The 25155-nt window shown below is 35.8% G+C and overlaps 1 protein-coding gene and 1 pseudogene across 1 annotated transcript in view; one reads left to right on the forward strand and one right to left on the reverse strand.

The window, feature by feature from the left end:
* ADGRV1 (adhesion G protein-coupled receptor V1) overlaps positions 1-25155 on the forward strand; it is a 521249-nt gene that overhangs the window by 84880 nt on the left and 411214 nt on the right. Inside the window, exons 22-28 of the mRNA XM_044916755.1 lie at positions 7853-8029; positions 12775-12955; positions 13834-14036; positions 15326-15455; positions 18701-18781; positions 20165-20304; positions 21809-22418. Of these exons, the coding sequence (XP_044772690.1) occupies positions 7853-8029; positions 12775-12955; positions 13834-14036; positions 15326-15455; positions 18701-18781; positions 20165-20304; positions 21809-22418 (1522 nt within the window). The remainder of the gene's footprint in view (positions 1-7852; positions 8030-12774; positions 12956-13833; positions 14037-15325; positions 15456-18700; positions 18782-20164; positions 20305-21808; positions 22419-25155) is intronic.
* Positions 11070-11600, reverse strand: LOC110588984 (annotated as a pseudogene).

The raw sequence follows: 25155 nt of genomic DNA on the forward strand, positions 1-25155 counted from the left end.
TTCAGTTCCAGTCTCAGGGCATCAGGGCTTCCTAGCCTCTCTATTTGGAACACTGTCAATCTCAGAATCAGTCATTCAAGTCTCAGTTCTAAAGACATCTCCTCAGTGAAGACTTGCTTGTTTTAAGTAATCCTCCCCTACCTTCTCCCAACTGGTTGTTCTCCATCCCTTCACCGAGTTTTACTTTTTTCTGTAGCATTGATTATACTCTTAAATTCCCTTTGTTACTTATAAGTCTACTTATTTATTGGCTATCCCTTCCAACCACAGAGATAAAAGAACTCTGAGTGTAAGAAGGACTTATTGTTCATTATTTTATCTCCAATACCTAGAATGGAACATAATAGGCATTCAGTAAATCCTAGTTGAACTTATGAATGTATTCTAATAGTAAGACATGAGAAGGCTCCTAGTTGAAACCACAAACACATTTAGATTCAGTTAGCTGCATAAACAACCAAACTGAAAAAAAAAAAACAACCCCAAACCATAAATGTTAAAACCCTGCCCAAAATGAGGAATAATTTTTTAGTGTTTCTCTGGCTTTGTGGGCCATTATAGTGAGTTTTCAATGCTGGCTTGCCTCACGAGTTCCACTGATAGATTGTGTTGGTGTTGGTTTACCTCCATGTAGGTATGTAGCTTTGCCTGTGTCCAGAAATCTTGGAATTTTAACAGGGCCAGTCAAGTCTTTAATGGTAGAAGAGAGAACTTTGCTATTTAGGCCACAACAGCTGTACTCTTAGAACTGCTGGAAAAGAAGAGAAAACATGACTGGTTATTGTCCAAGCCCAAATGAGAGGGAAATAGAATATATCTATATTGGAAAGAGTAAAATTTAGACAGTTAATATAAGAAAGTGTTGTTGAGCCTAAAGATCCAACATTGGAATTTGTCAGGAATATTTTAGAATTTTCATTCCTGAAAATATTAAGAGTATAAGTACAGAACTCTTACTTTCATCTTGGTGTGATTTGAAGACAGGAGTGATATTAATATGAAATATTTCTATTAGCATCATCATCAATAATATTGATTGATTGCTTACTGAAGTCGTGATTTGAAGTGCAAGGTAGACCAATGGGTTTTAATGTATTAGAGTCTGATTTCACATTGCAACTAAATTCTAAGAAACTATTACTTGTCAAATAGGTATAATGTGGAGGAAGAATATCCGTAACTATCTGCCAAGACTATTTAAATCCTCCTTTTCCAGTTACATATCTCTGTGAGGCTGCATATTTTTAATATATTTCGACCAAAATAAAAAGTAGCAGCAGAGAAATTGATTGTGAAAGGAGATAGGAGAATCTAGCTGTCTTCTATTAAGCTAGACATTAAAAGAGATATTAAAAAATGTAAAACAATGCCCCTTTGTCACTAATTTTTTTTAGAAAATAGTTATTCACATAAAACATGTTGCTTATGTTAGCATGTAATGAGTTTATTATTGTTATTTTAAAATGAGTTAATGTATCAACATTTAAATTCTTTTCAATTTTCTTTAGTAAAATGATAAATATCATCAGATTTCACCAACATAAGCAAAAACCTCCTTGGGGTTCTTAATAATTTTTATGAGTGTTCAGGGTCCTGAAACTAAAGTATGTGAGAATTGCTGGTTTACTCTATGCTTGGAATTGTCTGCAGGGCTTAAATTTTATAGTTATTTGCTTGATTTTTAGAAATAAAAACCACTATCGCTTCCATAGATTCTTCATTGTCTTGCTGCAGTGACAGTGAAAAGTTAGTTTTTTTTCTTATCCCTTCAAAAATGCTGAAGGTAATAGAGATATTTAAAGACTTCTCTCTGAGTCAGGTTATGCTTTTACATTTTCCTAGATTCATGAAAGAAAATAATATGAAGTTTAAAATGAAAGCACAATCACACCTTAAAATAATGAGAATATGCGGAATATGCCATATTGAAAGAGTTGATAATTATTTTGTCATTTGTTCCATCTTAACCAGGTATACCGTATTCTTCTAAATAGCAGGTGCTTAATAAATTATAATTGAAAGAATGAACAAACCTGTATGTAGTTGAGAGCCCTGATGGGGCCGTGCCAACGAGGCCTCTGGATTCCAGGTGGTATCTATATTGGACAGATGACTGAGTTTAGTTGGTTCTGTAGCATAGCAACCACATTCTCATGTTTTCCTCCCGTATTTTGTTCTTCTGTGTAATATTTAATGTTACTTTCTCTCCACCTTATTTTAGCGCTATTTTCGTATGTCCTATAGTCTTGTATGCCAAATAATTATAAAGTAATGAGATTGCTTTTCATAATGATTCATAAAACTTGCTGGTCTCATTTATTTTATAAGTAATACTTGGATTGCATTTTATGTATATAAACTCACAGCTTAAGAATAATTTAGAGACATTTTGAGAGGATCTTTATAAAAATGAGAATATTATTTAGCTTGGACTGTGTTTATTTTTAAGTGCCTGCCATATGTTATGTGAATGGATTCCTTTAGATATAAGTGATACTGATATAATCTGATATCACAGATCTTTACCCAAGTGTGAAACAAAATAAAAAATTAATTTGATGTGTAATTATTAGGCATTAGCTTTAATCTTCTCTTCTAATACAGAAAGCCAACTTAGGGCTCAGTGCATTATTTTTTCTGGGAAAATATGTTTCAGAAACTTTTCTGATGCTTAAGCTTCATAATTACTCTCCTGCAGATCTGAAGATTGAGGGAATTTTTGACTCAAAAGAAAACAGCAGCGGCTATTGTTGTTTCTTGTGAAAAACTGAATGATGGTGGTTTTGATGATTATTTCTTCATGTTATGCTTCTCATATACTGGCCTAAACCTTTGCTTGTATCATGATTCCAAAGGCAATTAGATGTATATTTTAACAGACGAAAATATTTTAACTCTTTATTTTCTGTCGTAATTATCTTGTAGTATTGATAATTGCATCATCTGGTTTAGTATTTCCCAAAGTATTGTGCATGATGACCTTAATCAGAAATAGCTCATGTATGGGCGCCTGGGTGGCTCAGTTGGTTAAGCGACTGCCTTCGGCTCAGGTCGTGATCCCGGAGTCCCTGGATCGAGTCCCGTGTCGGGCTCCCTGCTCAGCAGGGAGTCTGCTTCTCCCTCTGACCCTCCCCCCTCTCATGTGCTCTCTCTCATTCTCTCTCTCAAAAAAATAAAATCTTAAAAAAAAAAAAAAAGAAAAAAAAAAAAGAAATAGCTCATGTATATTCCAGAACACCATTCCTGATTGAGGACTCCATTTGTGAATCAGAATCTCTGTCAGGGAGATGAGATGGCAATCAAAAAGCTGAATTAAAAAAAAAATCTTTTTTAAGTGGAAAATTTCATATATGTATATATAAAACTAGAGAAGATAGGATAATGAACCCCAATGACCCACCAGCTAAGCTTCAACATTTATCAGCCTTTTGCCAATTTTCTCTCTTTCTTTTTTTTTTGGCTGAAGTAATTTTTAAAGCAAATCTCAGACACTATGTCATTTCTCTGTAAATTCTTAAGTATGAAAAGTGGATTTTTATGGACCTTTGACATTTGAAGCTTCTTCCTGATTGCTGATTTGTAATTTCCTTTATTGTTTAAATTATTCATTAAATTTTCTGTGAAACTTTTATATAAGCACATATTTGTGCACAGTTGTATTGGATATAGATAGCCTTTGTTTTTCTTTTTTTTTTAAAGTTGAAAATAGTAGCTGATACATTTTGATTAGGGCTTTATTAAACGAAAGCATGGTTAAATAGCTTTCCCCCCGTGTGATTCCTGCAAGTAAAAAGTTCTTTTCTTAGTCTTGGGTGCTGTATGGTAATGCTCATTGACTTGGTAAGAAGTTGTAAGGAGACATAAAGACTCCTGAATATATCTTTGGATCTGTTTCATCCATGCCTCTTGCTAAAAAGAGGGAAAGGCTGAATAGTCACATACTGGGATTAATGGCTTATTAATATAACTCATTAAAAATGTTCATTCTGGTTAAAATTGGGGGTGGGATAATGGGGCAAATGTGTTCCCATTGTGATAGGGAACAAAATGGTTGGAAATTTGTTTTTTTTCAATACGTGAGCATACATATTTCTCGATAAAATGAGGGAATGTAGCATTATTTTTTGCAATTGTGTATGTGTCTGTATGTGTGTTAAGGAGAAGAAATATAAAAATTTTTCAGTACTTAATATATTACTGTAGGTACCATATAAGATACTTGTTTTATCTCCACCCAAATCCATGAGACATGATCTTCATTTTAAGAAGAAATCACATGATAAGTGGTAGAGCGAAGAAACTTCAGGACTGGTTTAAGCTTAAAGCCATGCTCTTTCCATCACACTTTTATGTACTGGCAGCTGTGATGAAAATGCTGCTGTAGATGCCTAGGTAGAAAGTGGGAATTCACTTACATGCTTATTGAGCACTTGGCTTTCTGTGCTGCTTCGCCTTCTCTGGAGCCTCAGGGTTGGAGGGCCTCAACTTCAGAGCACTCAGTTCTGCCATCATGTGATAGAGGGGCTCCTAAAGATCACTACACTATGCCAAATTAGATAAAGAAAACACAGAACATAAGGGAAAAATGGATTAGGAGACCACTACTCAAAAACTTGGTCAGTGACATGTAAAAAGAAAGATAGGGACCTAATAAGCAGATTTACACAATAAATGTTTAATACTTATATACAACAAGAAATATGGTGTATACCTAGGGAAAAAAACCTTAAGTTTGCTTGCAAAAGCATGCATCAGAGGAATTGCAGGTTGTATATTCTTGTGAAATGATGAGAGGAGGGTTATCTGACATCAGAGGGAAGATTGTCACATTAGATGGAGGGAAGTGTGGCTAGCAACAGACGTGTTGCACAGAGGTAGCTGGTAGATGTTTCAGGTGTGTTTGTGTGTTCTCTTGTAGCTTGCTTCAGGTTGGGGCAGTTTTCTGTGTTCACCATGTTTCTTGTAGATGAAATCACATAAACAAATGTGAAATCCACATTACAGATTATGGATTATGGATTATCCTTGTTATGCTCTCAGATATATCAGTTACATTGGGACAATTTTATGATTTCAAAACCAGTGTTATGGCATAACTGATTATACTTGGTCCATTTTTTTCCATCTATAGTTACTTCTCTTGTCATCCCATCCAGTCTTTAAATAGTATTTATATAATGATATATTTATACACCATTTGTATGTGGCCTTAAATATCACTTGTATATTGATGCCTCCCAAATTTATCATGTCAATCATGGCCTCTCTCCAAAGTTCCACACTCATTTCTCTAGCTGCCCACTTGACACATCTCTTGGATATTTATTTATTTTTTTTATTTTTAATTTTTTTTAAAGATTTTATTTATTTATTTGAGACAGAGAGAATGAGAGAGAGAGCACATGAGAGGGGGGAGGGTCAGAGGGAGAAGCAGACCCCCTGCCGAGCAGGGAGCCTGATGCGGGACTCGATCCTGGGACTCCAGGATCATGACCTGAGCCGAAGGCAGTCGCTTAACCAACTGAGCCACCCAGGCGCCCTCTCTTGGATATTTAGTAGACATTTCATACTGGACATATTTAAAAGTCAACTCTTTGACCTTTACCCTAAAACCTGTCACTAACTGATGGAGGAGGAAAAATTCAGCCTGCTTCACCCCAGCCTGACTTGACTTGATGTGTTGGCGCTTGCTGAAAGTGGGCCACCACCACTCTACTGCTCCATTTCAGGAGTGGCTCTTAAGGACGAGGGCAGAGCAATGAACAGCCCACTTAGCCATTCATCTTATGTGAGGGGAGAAATGGTCTGAAGTTATGAAGATACAGTTTGAGCAGTGCTAATGACATCGTGGTCTGGCAGGGGCTTGGGATCACCAAGACTAGAGACAAGGAAGTTTGGGGAAGAGTCACGTGAACAGGTGGATGGAAGTGGGCACTAAGTGTGGGGCTGTTTTACTCCAGAGAGGGCAGAAACTCATTATTATTGGAATTAATACTTACTTTATCTAATGAGTTTGTGTTCTTAGTAGTCTGCCAGACCATCATCTGAAGGCTAAAAGAATGCCTGCTGTTTCCGCTGGGAAGCCTGCCTCAAAGGGGCTTATTTTATGTGAAGGAGGTGTAACAACGGGCACACAGCCATAGAATTGCCTGCCCTTCCTCTATACCACATCACCTGAAGCAGCTGGCTTACTACCATAATGGGATGGCCTGTTAATGACTCAGCTAAGGTGCCAGCTCAGGGACCACATCTTGTAGGGTGGGGATCTTGTCTGCCATGATCCAGTATGTATCTGGTGGCTGATACCTGTTCAGTGTTCCCAGTACCTAAGCTACCTGGGCTCAGGAGGCAAGAGGTAGCAGTAAGAGTGACCCTATCTCCATCACTCTTAGTGACCAACTGCCAGAATTTGTGTTTCCCACTCTCACTGGATTAGAAGTTCTGATTCTATCTGGGTCAAGGGGTGTCTACCAGGAGACACACTGGAGCCTCTCCTGAACAACCACCGGTCATTTTGGGCTTCTCATGCCAGGACCTGCAGGCAAATAGAAGAGTTACAGTATTGTTCCAGGAGTGTTTGGTCTTGTTTACTACGGGGCATAGCAACCTAAGGTTGCTATTACTCTTTGAAGTAGGGGCGTTGATGGTTGGTGAAACTCTGCATTTACTGGAACATCTGGTGCCTCCATGCTCATTGATAACTGTTTTGACTATTGCCTATTTGTGGATAAATTTCAAATCTGTTCTTTCCAGTACCAATGTTGACTCCAGAATGGCTCTATCTAATGCTGACAGAGGTGCTTATGATTGATATGAGAAATAGAATGACATTATCTAAGTTAGGATTTGTATTTTGAGCTCTGTATATTCAGTTTCAGTTCTTTTTTCTATGAATTACATATATGATTACTAACATAAAAATAAAATTGCATTAAAAGACTGAGAATTTAAGAGCTTGAAGACTTTATTCTAAAAGACCTTTCAGGGCGCCTGGGTGGCTCAGTTGTTTAGGCGTCTGACTCTTGATTTCGGCTCAGGTCATGATCTCAGGGTCATGAGACTGAATCCCATGTTGAACTCTGTACTGGGCATGGAGTCTGCTTGGAATTCTCTCTTCCTCTGCCCCTCCCCTGCTCATATGCTCTCTAAATGAATAAATAAATACAAGCTCTTCCAACTTCTTGCTTCATATAATTTTTAAGTGTTAAGTGTTCAGATAAAAATATTTTCCCTGTGAAAAATACCTATAGACATGTATATACATACGTATATATGACAAAACTATCAAAAAATATTAAGCATAACATAAATGCCCTCACTGACCTGACTCTTATCTCCCTACCAGACATTTCTCAAGGCTTTCGCCACTTGTCACTTTATGCTATCCTCAAAATTGTTTCATGAAATCCACTCTATTACTTTTTATCCATGCCTAGAATGTTCTCCCTGATGTCATGTTCTACCCTCTACCCCTCACTTCTGCCCCCCATTTGGTTTGTCTGTGCTCAACTTATCTAGAACTTCGAGTTTATCTTCCTCTTTAGATTTATCCAGAGGATGCACTGCGCTTTTTTGGGTAATCTTTTGTATCATAGTGTCCAGCACTATGGCTGGATGAATTCAATGAATGAACTGCATGTACAGTGAACTGATTATAATAATTACTTGCATAATTTCTGTATTTTGTATTTTTGTAAAATCTGTAAGAGTGAGACAAGAATGTAGAGGTCTCCTTAGAGTGTTAGAAAGTTACAGAATTAAGTTTATGGTAAAAGGACTCCATGAAAGCATTACAATTTTATCACTGATTTGAATCAGTATATACTTATAAATAATTTACATTCAATTTCAGATTGCAGACGAAGGATCCACCATTTCATGTGTGGTGGAGCGAACCAGAGGAGCTCTGGATTATGTGCATGTGTTTTACACCATCTCACAGATCGAATCTGACAGCATTAATTACCTTGTTGACGATTTTGCTAATGCCAGTGGAACTATCACATTCCTTCCTTGGCAGAGATCTGAGGTAAACGCTACCTTCTTTGTTTCCTTGAAAGTCTCCTAGAAGGCTTTTCTTTACCTGTTGGTTCTGTAATTTGTTTGCAGAATCTTGCTACTTAAGCAATTTAAAGTATTTAGATCATTAGGTAAATACCATGGTTTAAAATGTTTTTGTATTTATTAAAGATTTTATTTATTTTAGAGAGAGAGAGCATGCTAGGGATGGGGGGTAGGGACAGAAGGAGAGGGAGAAGCAGATTCCCCACTGAGCAAGGAGCCTGGTGCGGGGCTTGATCCCAGGACCCCAAGATCATGACCTGAGCCGAAGGTAGATGCTTGACTGACTGAGCCACGCAGGTGCCCCTGTTTTTGTATTTATTTATGTAAAAAGAAAGCAGGATTTTTGAATGATGTGTGTTACAGTTTTATCTGTTCTTTAATCCCAATATAATAAAAATGGTATGGCTTGAAGGTTTGTCATTGTGGGTTTTTTGTTATTACTGATACAATGGGAAACTGCAGAATTCTTAATGGTACTCTGCTTTTTAATCAGCCACTGAGAAATTCTTGTAACTGTGATCTCAACTTTATTTTTAAACGTGGAAAAATGAAGTAATTTTTCTTTGTTTTGAAAGTACGAGTGATCTCCAATTTTATCAAAACTTTCTGTGAAACATCATCCCATTTCTGAATAGGTGCTCCAGAAATAAGTGGCACTTCTTGCAAGTGAAATTAGAATGAGACTGTGTCCTCTATCAGAATTTTTTTAAACATTCTTTTAGTCTATCATATTAGAGTATTCACATCAGTATAATTTTTCATTAAAAATATAAATATGCTTATATGTCGTCAGTGATAAGTAGTAAAATAGCTTAATGCATACAAATATAATCTTTGAGAAAATTTCTAAGGGATTTAGGAGTTCATTGGATGAAAAAGATAAAATTGAGAGAAGACAGATTTGAAGAGTTAATACAAAAGAAGAATGATCAAATCTCTAAAATTTGGGGGAAGAAGGAGACTAAAAAGTTTGTAACAAAACTTCTCCAATAGCAGGCTGCAGATCCGTGATAAATATTTTACTGGTCTTTGGTAAAATGAGGAAAATTAGGACCACTAGCAAGTTTTCATAAGGCTAAAATTATTAAATTTAAAGGACTGTATTTTATTTTTATTTATTTATTTTTTATTTTTTTATTTTTTTATTTTTATTTTTATTTTTTTTAATTTTTTTTTTATTCTTATGTTAATCCCCATACATTACATCATTAGTTTTAGATGAAGTGTTCCATGATTCATTGTTTGTGCATAACACCCAGTGCTCCATGCAGAACGTGCCCTCCTCAGTACCCACCACCAGGCTAACCCATCCTCCCACCCCCCTCCCCTCTAGAACCCTGTTTGTTTTTCAGAGTCCATCGTAAAGGACTGTATTTTAATCCGATGCTTTCTTTTTTACTGCTCTTCTGGATTTAAAGTGTTCTTTTTCTTTTCTTTTTTTTTAAATCAAGTTATAATGATAGTATTTGGTTCTCTTTATTGTTTCTATTTAGAAAACAGGGCTGATCCCACAAATTTTCCCTTGGGAAATTTACCAACTATGAAATGAAAATAGAACTTGAAACCATTGTTTTATAAAGTGGATTCATACACATTTTGGTCAGGAAAATAGTTATATGTACTCTTGTCAAGATTTATTTAAAATATTTCCTTCTATCTTTGCATTTTTAATTTCTTTAAAAAATAATTGACTTTGAAAGCAAAATAATAACATTGAACAGTGGGGTTGGCTTGTAACACCACATCTGCTAGATCTACACCAGCCTCTCCGTCTTACCAAGCCAGTGACGGGGTGCTGAGGTGCCTCTAGTGCTCCATGATTGTGCTTTCTAGCACACACAGCAATAAGGTAGCCTCTGCTCTGCTGCTGCCCCCCAGATATCTGGGGAGTGCGACTAACTGAACAGACTTAAGTCGTATCTGAAAACCTAGCTGCAAGGGAGTCTGGAAAGTGTGTGGGGTGTATGTGTGTGTGTGTTTGTTTCTCTGAAGTACAGAAAAGAACATTGGAAATGTGTTTTTCAAGTTTACTTTAAATGGCCTGTTATGCAATCAATTAAGCAAGTTATGGTGTAGAGTTTAAAAATAGAATAGAAAATAGCAGAGCATGTAACATATAGTAACATAAAGTAAAGGTAAATATTTTTTTGTTGTTTACTGAGTTACCAGGTAAAATACATTTACTTATACCTTGATAGGGTTTTCATTTCACTAAAATGAATGAGTACTTTGGTATGCTTCAACCCTTTAAGAATATTTACTGCTTTATTTTTAACATACATCTTGATGTTTTGGTGTTACTTTTCAGAGCAACGTTTGTTAGCTTGCTTTCTAAGCACAAGACATTTTAAATCTTCAGAATAAATATTGTTCCCTTTTGTTCAAGAACAATGACATGATTTGGGTAGTAGGTGTCATTTTTGCACTTCTCCTCTGAGTATATTGGCTGTGCCATATATTACTTTCTTATTTAAAACCTTGATAAAAATGAACATTAAAGCTAAATTCAGATTCTACCTCAGACCTACTAAATCAAACTCTAGAAAAACTTCATTAAAAAAAAAAAAGTTCTCCAAATGCTTTTAGGCCCAAGGACTAGTACTTTGGAGATTGCATTTGGAGTTAGAGTTTGTTGTCATTCTCATTTCTGGGAGAAACCGGAAGTCACCCTTCATTCCTTTCTGTCTCTCACTTGCTATAGTTACTGAGTCATCAGGGTTTGGGTCTTCTATCTCCAGAACAAATCTCAAATCCATCTCTTTTTCTTCCTCTCCACTGTCACTGCGTTAGTTCAGAATCTCATTATTTCTCGTCAGTCACCTCCTAGCTCAACTTCTAGCATTCTTTCCTGCCCTGTCCACTCTGTTTATTCTGCCATGGTACTTATTCTCATTTTGTCAATTTCCTGCTCATGATTCTTCAGTTTTGCCCCACTGCCTATGGAATAAAGTCCAACTTTTTTGGCATATGAAAATTTATGACTGTTATGTTTTCACCATCAAAATTTACGATTGTGGTCTTTCCTTCTTGCCTTTGTATAAGGCCAAAAGAGAGACATTGGCTACTTTGACAAACTCCAGGAAGGTCACCAACAGCATAATCTTTGTGACCAGATACAGCCATCAGAACTCCATCATTTTTCTGGAATAAAATCAACAATTTACTCCTAGTGTCAGCGGCAATCACTAAAAATACCTGTTCATCATATAAAAAACTGGGAGAAACTCTTTCATGAACAGAAACTACAATAGACTAAAACACACCAATAAAATTCAAACAAACATCATTGGGGACAAAGGCTGTGATTTTTGTGCCATTCTTGATCAGCTGGACCCTGACAATTCCTGATGGCACAATTTGGCTGTTTTGGCTTCCACCTTTTTTTCCAGCATAATTCCCTTTGCATGGGAAGCACCTCTAAAAGCATTCAGGACTATGCCCAAATGGGCTTTCTTGTACTCTTTATCATGGCACTTCTGATCTCGTCAGTGGCTATGGAATTTCTTGGCTGTATGAAGATTGTAACACTTGCCCATCCTCCTGGCACCATGGGCCTGAGCAAGAGTCAATTTTTTTTTTTTAATGATAGCATAAACAGTCCCTGTGACCTGACTCCTGATTATCTATCTAGCCTTATCTCCTGCTCCAACCGTGGCAGTCTAATTGCAGTTCCCTGTATGCCTTATTCTTTCATGCACTGTGGCTTTACAAGTGTTGTTTCTTTTAATTGGAATGCCCTTCCCGTTATTATTTACAATTGCAACTAATACATTAAGACTTGCTTAAAATGTGTCTGTTGTAAAATCTTTTGTAGGTAGAGTTGTTGTTTTTTTGTCTGTTTATTTTGTACCTAACTCTGTCATGACATTTTACATCTATTTATTTATTTTAAATCTTATAACATTTTTAATATGTGCAATATATTATTTAAACACTATAACTGTATTTTGTGATTCAGAACTAGACAACAAACCTACTAACTAGCATTTTACATTGCATTTTAAATGTTTTCTTCATAGATCTCTCTCCTACAGTAGACTGTGAGCCTCTTAGGGACTGGAGCCATTTCTAACCCTGACACATCGTAGGTGTCAGGTGTCAAAAAATGCTTGTTCAGTTAATAAAGGAAGGGGGAATTGTTTTTTTACTTCAAATTTTGACCTAAATTTTGTGGAGCATGGCTGAGTTATTGCTTATTTTTGTAAGGATTGCTTGTGCCAGACTTTAAAGGTCCGTTGTGAATCTGTTTTCTAAAATGCTGTTACTGAGTATGTTAGGCATTCCCTAGGCAGGAACTAGACATGTATAGGTTGCCCTTTCCTACTGCCCCACCACATCCCATCAGATAACATGCAGTTCCTTATTTAGGAACTCTATACCCTGAGGTTGGTAATACCACTGTCTTTGGTACAAGCAATATATGATATTACATTGATACACCAATATATCGTATATGGTATGATATTAATAAATGCATATGATATTTATAGACTGAAAATGTTACTGCTCAGTGCCCATTATTGTTTAAATAATTAATTTCTTTGGTCTTTCTCTCTCTCTCTCTGTGTTTTAATGTTTAAGAAATGGATCATGTTAAATAGTAACTTCAGTTAAATATAACTTAATTGGCTATTTTATTTTCTTCTGGTAAGTGGTAAGTAATTTCTGTATGCCTCATTGCTTCATGCCTCTGGATTTTTATGTTTATAGGTCCTGAATATATATGTTCTTGATGATGATATTCCTGAGCTTAATGAGTATTTCCGTGTGACGCTGGTTTCTGCAGTTCCTGGGGATGGGAAGCTAGGTTCAGCTCCCACCAGTGGTGCAAGCATAGATCCCGAAAAGGAAACAACAGATATCACGATCAAAGCTAGTGATCATCCATACGGTAACCAAGTCCTTTTGCAAAAATAGTCCTCTCTTCTCTGGGTGTACTTGGTCTAGTTAAGAACTTCTTAAGGGACTTTTGCAAATGATTGAAATAGAACTTTTTCTAGGCTCTTGAAATTCTAAGCTGCTGTTTTGAGGGATATTTTTTTCTGAAGTTTAAAAATATATTTTTAAAAGTACATACAGGATTATTTAAAATGAAAAAAAGTATCTCTATTCATGGCTTTCAAAATTTTTTTTTATTTAAAAAATTATCCTGTTGTGATATGTTACCCCCTAACTAATTGAAGTACTTTCTAATTTATATTTTATTAAGCTTCAAGAAGTGGAGTTATCACTGTCTGTTTATATTAATTTCTTTTTGTCTGAGCTGCAAAGTGATAATTTTCTTAATTGGGGAATTATTACAGATGTCTGTCCTAATAGAGACTGTTTCTCTATATTGAAAATTAATAGTTCTTTTGTAGGAATAAAGCAAGAGCAACTATTTAAAGGTCTGTGTAGGAAACCTGAGAGGCTCTTCAACTCTAATTTTCTTAGTTAGATTTTTCTTAAATGTGTTGCAAATCCTTTAAGGTGGCATTAATCATGTTCTGCTCTAAGTCCAAGGATGAATTCTAGAGATTCAAATATGAGATTCTTTGGGTAGAGACAAGGAAGATTATCATTTTAACTTTTAACATTTTGAAAACTTACTGACATAGTCTGTGTCAAAAGCATGTAAATCAAATCTTCACTAAAGTCTTTTCTCAACGAAAGCCCTCAGAATTTTATTCTGGTGATCAAAATCATTGCACAAGATTGTTTCGAATGAATAAGAAGTTCTTCCATGGATAATTGGGGCCAGAATGCCCTGCCTCTCTTTGTGTCCTGCAGGCTTGCTTCAGTTCTCCACAGGGCTGCCCCCTCAGCCTGAGGACACGATGACCCTTCCTGCAAGTAGTATTCCACACATCACTGTGAAGGAGGAAGATGGAGAAGTGAGGCTATTGGTTGTCCGGGCACAAGGACACCTAGGGAGGGTTCTGGCGGAATTTAGAACAGTGCCACTGACAGCATTCAGTCCTGAGGACTACCAGGTAAATCCCTTAATCCTTTGGAAATGGTGTGTGCGCTTGTCAAAGAGTCTAGAGGGAGTCTGATGGACAGTAGTTTCTAGAGGTTGTAAGGAGCCTGTTAAAATCAATAAAGAACACTAAAAAGGATGAGCTAGAAAGGTAACGAAAAATGGAGAGTGTGATATCATGGCATACCAGAGAGGAATATTTTTCTGGAAGAGGAAATGGCTCATTGTATAGGATATTGCTAAGGTCAAGTTAATATGGTTTCCTAAGATAGTCAAATATTATTTCTGTTGTTAAGACTTGTAGAATTACTCCATTGATGACTGTCCTCTAGGCAAAGTTAATTACTTCCTTCTTGAGCTTACTATATGCCCTTTACAGCAGTTGTTATTCTATTCAAATTATTATATTACATGGTTAACACTCCTTGTAGAATGGTCTCCAGCTAGCTAGAGATTTGTCTTGGCTGTTTTTGAATCCCAAACATCTAAAATGGTACCATGTACATGACGTGCATTTGATAAATATTAAAAAATAAATAAATGAGTGATTAGGTAAATTGGTACTTAGGTTTCTCAATTTAGCTCTAAGATCATTAATAGCTCTTGAGAATGAAATATAGTTTGTCCACACAAGCTAACCTAGAAAAATTTAAACAACTTTAAAATATGTTCTCATGACTTGAGGGGACAAAGTTTATGTAAGAGATAATGAGGTTGGGAGAAAAAAAAGGTCTTAAAACTTTGAACTTAAATAACTTTTTGTTTTTCCTCTAGTATGTGAACTTTTCTGATGAGAGATCTATATTATGAATTGCAGTTGCAAGTATGATCAAGAAAACGTTAATGCTCAATAGACTGATATTTATTATTGTTTGGAAAAGTCCTCAGAATGAAAATATGAAAATGCCATTGTTATGCACTGAGTATTTACATTATTCAGTGATACAATTTGAACAGTTCTAAATATATGTGGTCAAGAGTTTTGTGTATCTCATTGAATTAATTTAAGAATTTGTGGACATCACTTGTTCAGATTTCTCATTTGTCTTGACTACTTTTTTTGATGAATAGGTAAACAAGAGAGATAAAAATCCACCTGCTTTACTTAGTTGGAGAATATTTATTTAGAATTTATATCAAACACTATTCATATCCACTTAAGTGTTTTCAGGTTTATATTTTACTTATGTTCTTCTGTTTCAGTATTTATAATAATTTGGGACATAGAAGACATTCTCATCTTGCACATCAATATACAGAATAATTATAATCTAATGGACAAATCTTTTATTTGTATTTCAGAGTGTTGCTGGTACCTTAGAATTTCAACCAGGAGAAAGATACAAATACATTTCTGTTAACATCACTGATAATTCTGTCCCTGAATTGGAAAAATCTTTTAAAGTTGAGTTATTGAACTTGGAGGGAGGAGGTAAGCTGGTGACTCAGAAGTATCAAATATTTGCTTGTTCATCCATCTTGAGGATAGTTGATTTTATTAAGGAAATATGATCCTTTGAATCAATGTTACCATTTTTTTTAAATGAGTGAATTACCAGTCTTTGGAAAAAGCACCCCGAAGGTTAATAATTACTTAAGATATATATGGTAGAAAGTTTTTGATGGATAGTCACTTTTTTCTTGGTAAAAAGATTTCCATCTCTCTACATAAATTTAGAATATTAGTTTTAGAAATTAATATTCAACTCATAGTTTTATTTACATAAACTTTTGCTGTGAGGTTTGGTTAATTCTAAGTTAATATTTCTAATGTTTATTATAAGGACACCACCTACTGTGCTGTTTTTTCCCCTTTTACTACCCATTGGTCTTTTCCAAATAGAGTGCTTTTATTTTATTTTATTTTTTTAAATTTAGAAATATATTTATTATTATGTTTCTATGTAGCACAAAATATTGCTTTACATACATATAAAACAACCCCAGAAGTAGATGTGCTTTTAGAATGAAATAGTATAATTGTTCTGAAGCACTAAATTATTATTATTTTTTAAAACTTTAAGATTTATTTATTTATTTGAGAGAGAGAGAGAGAGCGAGATTGTGTGAGCAAGGGGAAGGACAGAGGGAGAGGAGAAGGAGAGAATCCCAAGCAGACTCCCTGCTGAGCCCAGAGCCCCATGTGGGCCCGATCCCATGACCCTGAGATCACTACCTGAGCCGAAATCAAGAGTTGGATGCCCAACTGACTGAGCCACCCAGGCACCCCCTGGATCACCAAATTATAGTTGTCATTCATAGTAGGTGCCCCTAAAATCGTGTCTTTCCTTTCTTCCTCTTTCAGTTTTCATGGTAGCTCCTTTAGAGCTGTCTCCAGGTGTAGCCCAGGTGAAAACTAGCCATTTTAGATAATTTATTATGAGTCAATAAAACAGGTCAATTAGTACTTTATCCTCAATTCTGATATTCAAAATCTCCAGTTTTCAAAGATTTTTGGAGTCAGAATTCATTTCATGGCAAAACTCATCTGCACTGAAGAGATGCTACTTACAGTATTTATCTCATTTGGATGAACTATTTATATAGGTTTCTTTGCAGAAGTATTACTGTGTTTGATTTTTAGGTGCTGCTGGGGGTGTTATAGAGTGCATGTGATATGTACCATAGTCCCTTTATATAAATGTAAGATATTGAGAGTTGCTATGGTATCAGCAGGACGGTCTCTTCCTTCCAAAACCTGGTATTATTGTCTTATTATTATCTTCGTGTTTTAATGAAGAAGGTTATAATACTATATAAACCATCCAAAGGGAGAGATTGAGTAAAACAGAAATATAAAATTGTCTTTTACTATGTAATGAGACTTTGGAGTAAGTATGGAAAGTTTCCACAAATTTCCCTTCCCTGTGTTCCCAGAGCCCAAGTGAAAGCAAAAGAGTTCAAACCAGGGAAATGATAAAACAGTGCCACAGCTTGGTTGACTGCATAAAGCAGTAAAAATATTCTGGATGGCCTGTTTGGAGGATGGCATGTAAAAATACCAGCTTTGTTTGTCCTCCAGAGACAAGTCCTCACATCTCCAAATCATATTTTCATGACACGACTTCATGAATTAGGGGTCACTATAAAACATTTGAAAAGCTGTTCTTTGTATCACTTGTAGTTAACAATACTTACATAATAGAGAAAATGTTAGCGATCATTATTGATTAATAAGGAACATTAAGTATTCTTCAGAAGTAATATTTCTGATCATAGTGATACTTGGTGTTTTATGTAGAAACTTCTTCCTTTATCTGTAGAATATGAATTGTTAGGTATTAATTGTGCATGAGTATTCAGTTGAAAACCAATCTTGCAGACTCTGAGTAAGCAATAGTTAGTGGCAGAGAATCTCATTTTCCCCTCAGTGAGTTGGAATTGGAGGTAAAGGAATCTAGACACTGGCTTCTATTCCCCAAGTCATAGCTAAGGACTGTCTAAGACGTGCAGTATTGCGAGGAGCTAAATTCTTATGAGAGGCAAGGGAGCAACCGTTATTCCATATTGTTTTGTCTCTAAAACCTACTCTACATAAGATAGCCACCTGCATAGATGTTTTGTGTTAGCCAGAATGCATCGGTGTTGAACTATCCTCTCTCATGACTTGTAGATAATATGGGGGATGCACTGGATATTCCTTAAAATTCATTTTGCATCTTAAGTCTCTAAGGTGATTTCAGATTTGGGGTGCCATAAATTCTCATGTCTGGTGTATCCCAGTCCTGTTGTGGGGAAGAACAGAAGAGCAGGGCAGATCTTAAACTAGCGTGTCAATCAGGGACACTAGTAGAAGCACATAGGGCTGGATGTGGACTTGCTTCTCTTACTCTTCTTCTTTTCCATTGCTGCCATCACTATGCTTCCTGTCGTCTTTGCAAACTTTTGGTAAATTAATGGGCAGGGTTTAAGATGTACTGGAAGTGAAGGTAAACCACTTTCTCTTTATCATAGTTCTTATACATTGCCAAGTACTTTATTTTTTACATTATTTACTTGGTCTTTAGAGCAGTTCTGTAAAAGGCAGCACATTTTTTAGGCAAGGAAACTGAGGTACCAAGAGTTTTAATGACTTACTGAAGATTTTATAGTGGGTATCTTTCACAACCAGGCCTGAAACAGATTGTTGTAGACTGCTTGTCTAGGTTTCTTACTACCATGTCAGTGGCAAAAGGGTGATCAAGTCTGAGAATGGTAAATAAAGTAGGAATTTGAACGTATGGCTGGAGGGAAATGTTAGGTGCATTTCCCTAAGTTTTGAGTTGATTGTGGTGAGCGGTAAGGTGACTCTGTCATAGTCATAATCATACAGGCCTAACTGTGTGATTGTACACAAGCACAAATATTTTAAAAATATTTAAAATGTTAGAAACAATTTACATTATTTTAAATAAGTGATTTAAAAAGACAACTGGTTAAGTTGACAGAAATGGGAGATACCAATTACAACTTACATGGAGTATTCCCTAAAGCTATGGATGAATTTTTAATAAATTGGTAGCTTGATGAATGTTATACTTTTATCACTTCAAATAATTTATTTTCTATGGAAGAATGCATGTCATTGGGTGAATATTACTACATTTTCCTCTTTTCTGGATATGTTTTAAGAGCTCTCCATTTTCTCATTGTGTCAATGTGTGTTGTGTGGGTGTGTCTCTGTGTCTCCTTGTGAAGTGACTGAATTCTTTAGGGTTGATGGCAGTGGTAGTGGTGACGGGGACATGGAATTCTTCCTTCCAACTATTCACAAGCATGGTAAGCAGCTGTTCCAAGGCCCTTTACTAGTCTGCATTTTATTTTAACTCTTCTTTTTAGAGACAACAATACTAACCAGTTATTTACACCTACTATGTGCAGGTTCTTTACATATTTTACCTCAGTAACCATAGCAGCAACTTTATAAAGTATTATTTGCTCCGTGTTACAGTTACCCAGCTAGGAAGTGATCAAGCCAGAATCAAGTCTTTGCCTGCCTCCAAAGCCCACACTTTCCTCTGTATGAACCCAATACAGTTTCCTGATTCTAGTTGTAATAGAAATTTTGCTTGAATATCATTCATAAAATGATTTTTGAAAAATATTTTTATATAGCTTTGAATACCTAAAAAAAGAGAAATAGAACATTTATATTTTTCTGTTAAATGCATCATGCTTATTTTATTTATAAAAAGAGCCAGCAGTCTTTATATGTAGCATTTAAGCAAAGCAGATGGGAAAAAAAGAAATTAAAAAGGCGATCAGTGGGGAGAATAAGTTGCCAGTCAGTGGGAGGGAATACTGAAAAGAGAATGCATTTGAAGTAGATTCCTATGCAAGCATGATTCAGCTTTTTACCTCAAATACTTTTTTTTTGTATTGAGAGAAAATTATTTCTCAAGGGAGAACTTTTTCTAATCCTCAAATGTTCCTTTATCACAATTTCAGGTTTTATGTTTTAAGGCTAGAACTCATGTTCCTACCCCTCTCATTCCTAAGTTTCATCAATGCCTCATGTAACCACTGTATTTAATTACTCAGTTACTTTTGGAATTGTTCATTTTCTTGTCTGCATATATTAATACAACATAAAAGTTAAACATACTTCTTAGGAAAGAATTCAATACTTCTGTAGATATTGGCACCTCTTTAGTTACAAGATTGGAGTGTTTGGGTCCAGGGAAGGTAGATCTATAATATCATAATGTGATGAAAAAATAGGCCTAGAACTAATGCACATTAAACCAAGAATCTGTTCAGTCAGATTGATGAAAATCATAGGGAAACTGTTTCATAAAGGTAAGAGTCATTTTGGCTCATGTTCTTCTGAGGTCAGCAAAGGTCGTGGGAGACTTTCCTCATATACTCTGTGTGGAAGAATGTTCTCTTTCATAGGGCAGAAAAAGAAAAACAAGTTTTCCTTATTCATCTCCAAGTGCTTATACAGCACTTGTATATCACATTGGCGCCAAAATAGAGAAAGGTCATAAAACCGTGAATATGTGTGGCAACCATTTGTGTCTGCCTTTCTTTCTAAAACAAATTAGAACATACTCAATGAATGGTACAACTCTTTTCAAAAAGTTGTTCCTTGGCTTTTCCTTTGGTTTGTAAATTACTTATTAACATTTTCTTGCTATTTGTTGGAACTTACTTATGCAGCCAGTCTAGGAGTGGCCTCGCAAATTCTGGTGACAATTGCAGCCTCTGACCATGCTCATGGTATATTTGAATTTAGCCCTGAGTCACTCTTTGTCAGCGGAACTGAACCGGAAGATGGGTACAGCATTGTTCCATTAAATGTGAGTACAGTTTTCCCTCCACTCTTAAACACTTTCTGTTCTTTTAAAACTGTTTTATTGTATTATGAAGGTGTCCTTTATGGTTTTTTTTTTTTTCCTTTTTGGATAGAGGGGAACGAGCCTAGTGGTACACGCAATACAAACTGATAATTGAATAGTGATTTGACATTTGTTTTTGTATGTAGTTTTGCATCTAAGTTTGTCTTATGATTTTGAGGAATCCTGACTCTTTCAGGAATATAGTGGAGCTGTGCAAGTATTATTTTATATGGATTTTGTATTAATTCACTTAGGCTGTGGGAACAAACATCGCTTAAAGCTCAGTGGCTTAATATGACAAGGATTTGTTTTTCCACTCATGGTGTATCTCCAGCTTAACTTGGCTGTCACCAGTTATCAAGGGATCAAGGATCACAGTGGCAACATCTTGGCAGGTGCTTCTGTCTTCACGGAGGGGAAAATGTAGATGTGGAGAAATGCATCCTGGCTCTTATAGTTTCTTTCTGGAAGGGATTCGTAACATTTCCGCTTAGTCTTTTTTGGTCAAAGCAAGTCACATGGCCATGCATAACACTAATGGGTAGAAAAATGCAATCTTATCTGACCTCTCTCCCAAAAGGAAAGAAAATCCAAAACATTTGTGAACAGCAATAATAATGACAACTCTTTATGGTGTGTGTGTGTGTGTGTGTGTGTGTGTGTGTGTGTGTCTACTTCTTCCTCTGCTTTTTCCAGTTAGGAATTAAGTTGATTCTGTTGTTAAACAACTGGGAGGAGCTAGAAGCTTGCTCAGCTCCCTCAGATTTTATATAAATAATGAAGAAAGACCACTCAATGGTAGATCTTCAGTAAATTTTTGTGGAGTAATCTGAACAACTTTAGAAAGGATAACTAATTATTCAAAAAAAGAAAAAAAGAATTAAGGGAAAAGATGAAGCTTTATAAAATTTTTGTCTTGAATGTTATTTTGAGTTAACATTCATATTTAAAGCTGTTTATTCTTCTTAATATATTTTTGGCAAAAGTATTTCTTCTTAAGTATATTTTATCCAACTTTGGGAGAAACATGTTAAAGGAAATATAATTTGTTTTAAAAAATGAGTTTTATGGCTAATTTTTCAGAAAATATCACCCATTTCTTCCTTACAATGAAGTATATACCATCTTTGTAGTAAAAGCAGAAATTTTCATGGGTATGTAAAAGAAATTATTAATTATATTTGCTTTATTACTAATATATGATTGCAGAAAAGATACAGTTATAGTTTAGTTAGAAGCTAAAAATGTTCAATGTGTAGCTTCATGCAACAATCACTTTTTAAGTACTGTGAGGGTCTTCAAAGGTGGGTAGTACTTGGTCCCTGCCATCAAGAATCTTATATTCTTGAGAAAAACTTGTAGAAAATAAAAATTTAATATCCTGCTGTCATTCTATATTTACAAACCTCTAAATCAATGATTTTAATCCCTCTCTTAATACATTTTGCTATTAAATATTTTACAGATTATGAGAAGCCATGGAGCTCTGTCTCAAGTGACTTTGCTTTGGAGCATAGCCTCCGATCCTGATGGTGATCTTGCCTTCACCTCTGGCAATGTCACATTTGAGATTGGGCAGAAGAGTGCCAACATCACAGTGGAAATACTTCCAGATGAAGATCCAGAACTGGATAAGGCCTTCTCTGTGTCAATCCTCAGTGTCTCCAGTGGCTCCTTGGGAGTTCATACTAATGCCACATTAACAGTTTTGGCTAGTGACGATCCTTGTGGGGTCTTCATCTTTTCTGAGAAAAATAGACTTATCAAAGTTGAGGAAGCAACCCAGAATATCACGCTGTCAGTGATAAGGTTAAAAGGCCTCATGGGAAAAGTCCTAGTCACATATGCAACACTGGATGATATGGAAAAACCACCTTATTTTCCACCTAGTATAGCCAGAGCAACTCAAGGAAGAGACTATATACCAGCTTCTGGATTTGCTCTTTTCAGAGCCAATCAGAGTGAGGCAACCATAACTATTTCAATTTTGGATGATGATGAACCAGAAAGATCGGAGTCTGTGTTTATTGAGCTACTCAACTCTACTCTAATAGAGAAAGTACAGAATCGCCCAAGTAAGTAACCATTAGTGTGTTATTATTATTATGGGAGGTAAGAATCCTAAAAAAATAAATTAAGAAATTAAGGTATAGTAGAAAAGTCTATAAAAATAGTGAGCTCTAACTTTGAAAGCATCACCTCACAGAAGTTTATCTATAAGACAAATGGAAGTGGGACACTTGAAAACACAAAATTTTGTTTTAAAAGTCCCTTATGTTTCCAAACTAAATTGTTAAATGCTTCTGTGTACTCCAGTACAACTGACCTCTAGTACTATTGTATTATATACTGTAGCTTCCAAATCATTCTGAAGTCAACCTGGGGATTCCAGGGATAGTCCTGGTAGCAGGATCCTGAGCCTCTCTCACCTTGATCCACTCTGGAAGATTCCCTGATCCATAGAGCCTCTTTGGCGATGAGCATGTGGGTCCAGCAACTGCATGAGGGAAGGGGGACAGGAGTGTATAGCAGTAAGAAATCCTGTAAATTTGTGAGTCATTGAGAGTTGAGAAGGACTGGTTGGGGATAAGAATGAGGAGTGACCCACGTTGGGCAGACTATCTGGCGCAGCAACTTCTTTTGAAAAGTAGCAACCACTTGCCCTGGGGTTGTGGCTCAGGGGCTTTGTAGAGAGTCGGGTGGCTCCTGGTAGAGAGCATGCCTTGTGCTTGCAGAGCTGAGAGCAGTTATTGTGTTACAGCTTGTTCATTAGTCACATCTCTCTAAGAGGACAAATAAAGGGAAGAATCTAGATTTCCTGGAATAAGGGAACAAATAAAAGAAGAAAGATTAGTGATATTAATTTGATATCAATTTAACATCAGTTTTAGGGCAATATTTATAAGAAAAATAAAATCTTCTTAAGGAAACTGGAATTACATATTCCAAAAGTAAGATTCTAAGAGCTACATGTTGACTCTGTTTTGACATATAGAATAAGGTTTCTCATAAATAAATTTCTTCACCTTACCATAATACCCTGGATGGATATACTATATAGTGAGCAACATTCTTGTCCACAATGTAAGTAATTATGGTTCAGGATTATAGAAGGAAATTTACTTTAAATTTCCTTAACTGCTGCTAATATTAAATTCAGATTATAGTCAAGGTTAAAATTCTCACACAATACCCATCCTTTTTTTTCTTAACAAGATTTAGGATCAATTCTAATAGCAAATGAATTGTAATAAAATCCAGTAATTAGTCTTATTGAGTAAGAATTATAACATAAAGACTAGTTTTCAAGGAACTCACAGTTTATTGAGTGAGATAGAAATAAAACCAGAAGGGAATATCGCATTCAGCAGTAGCTAGGAGCTGTGGGTGGTGGTGTAAGATAACTTATGTTCCAATATATAGTAAAGTATTGAACATAATCTTTTTTGGCCCCAATTTCCTTATCTATTATACAGAAATATCATGGGGCTTAAATATAATAATATATGTGAAAATTAATGGAATATCTGGCACGTGGTAAGCATTCAGTAAATACGCACAATTATTGTTAATAACATGGCATATGCAGAATATCAATGTGCTATGGGATAGGAAAAACAATTGACATGTATTTTATGCTTGTTATGTTCCTGGAACCATGCAGCATGCTTGGGGCAGTTCAAAATAGGCATAAGGTATAATGTGAAATAATTAAAGAACAATTTTTTTTTAAAGATTTTATTTATTTATTTGACAGAGAGAGAGCACAAGCAGGGGGAGCAGCAGGCAGAGGGAGAGGGAGAAGCAGGCTCCCCACTGAGCACGGAGCCCGATGTGGGGCTCGATCCCAGGACCCTGGGATCATGACCTGAGCCGAAGGCAGACACTTAACCATCTGAGCCACCCAGGCACCCCTAAAGAATAATTAAATGCAAATCTGTGTGATACTGACTAAATTTTTATAGGCAAAATCAGTGTAGGACCTGGTAAGGTCTCTGTTACTGTACTCCGAGTATAATCATTAACTTTGAGGAAAGCAGTATGAGAAGACTGATGATCAGCACCTGGGTAAGAGCATAGCACAGAATGAACGTTTGGATAATTGAAGGTTTTATACCTGGTTTGATGAGGAATTGTATGTAGGGAGCAAGAGATTAGACAAACTCTTACAGAATGCCCCTTGATATGTCTACCAGGTACTAGCATGATACCTTATGTGACTTCCTCACCATCTTTGTGCCTCTGGTTAGTCATTGGTAAAATGTGGACAATGTTACCTGCCCCATAGAGATGGTATAGGGATTAAATGACTTGATACAAGAAAAGTACTTAGAATAATGTCTGGCAAATTCTTTTCTAATCTAGTTGAATTTAATTATATCATATTGATTTATAATTTTTTTAATTTTAACTGATTTAATTTAGCATAGTCTGTGGGTCTCATTAATTGAAATTAAATGGTGTTAGTTTTTAGATTAAATTGTCAGAAAATGTTAAATTTTATTATCACATATTTCCAAATACAACAATTGTTAGAGATATTCTAAATATCAACTCAAAATTGTTTACTGCTAATAAGAGTTTGTTGATGCTTCATCTGTGTTAAAAGGTCACTACTGGGTATTTACCCCAAAGATACAAATGTAGGGATCTGAAGGGGTACGTGCACCCCGAAGTTTATAGAAGCAATGTCCACAATAGCCAAACTATGGAAAGAGCCAAGATGTCCATCGACAGATGAATGGATAAAGAAGATATCTCACACACACACACACACACACACACACACACACACACACACACACACACACA

This window comes from Neomonachus schauinslandi, chromosome 7 (assembly GCF_002201575.2).
Source record: "Neomonachus schauinslandi chromosome 7, ASM220157v2, whole genome shotgun sequence".
Lineage (NCBI taxonomy): Eukaryota > Metazoa > Chordata > Mammalia > Carnivora > Phocidae > Neomonachus > Neomonachus schauinslandi.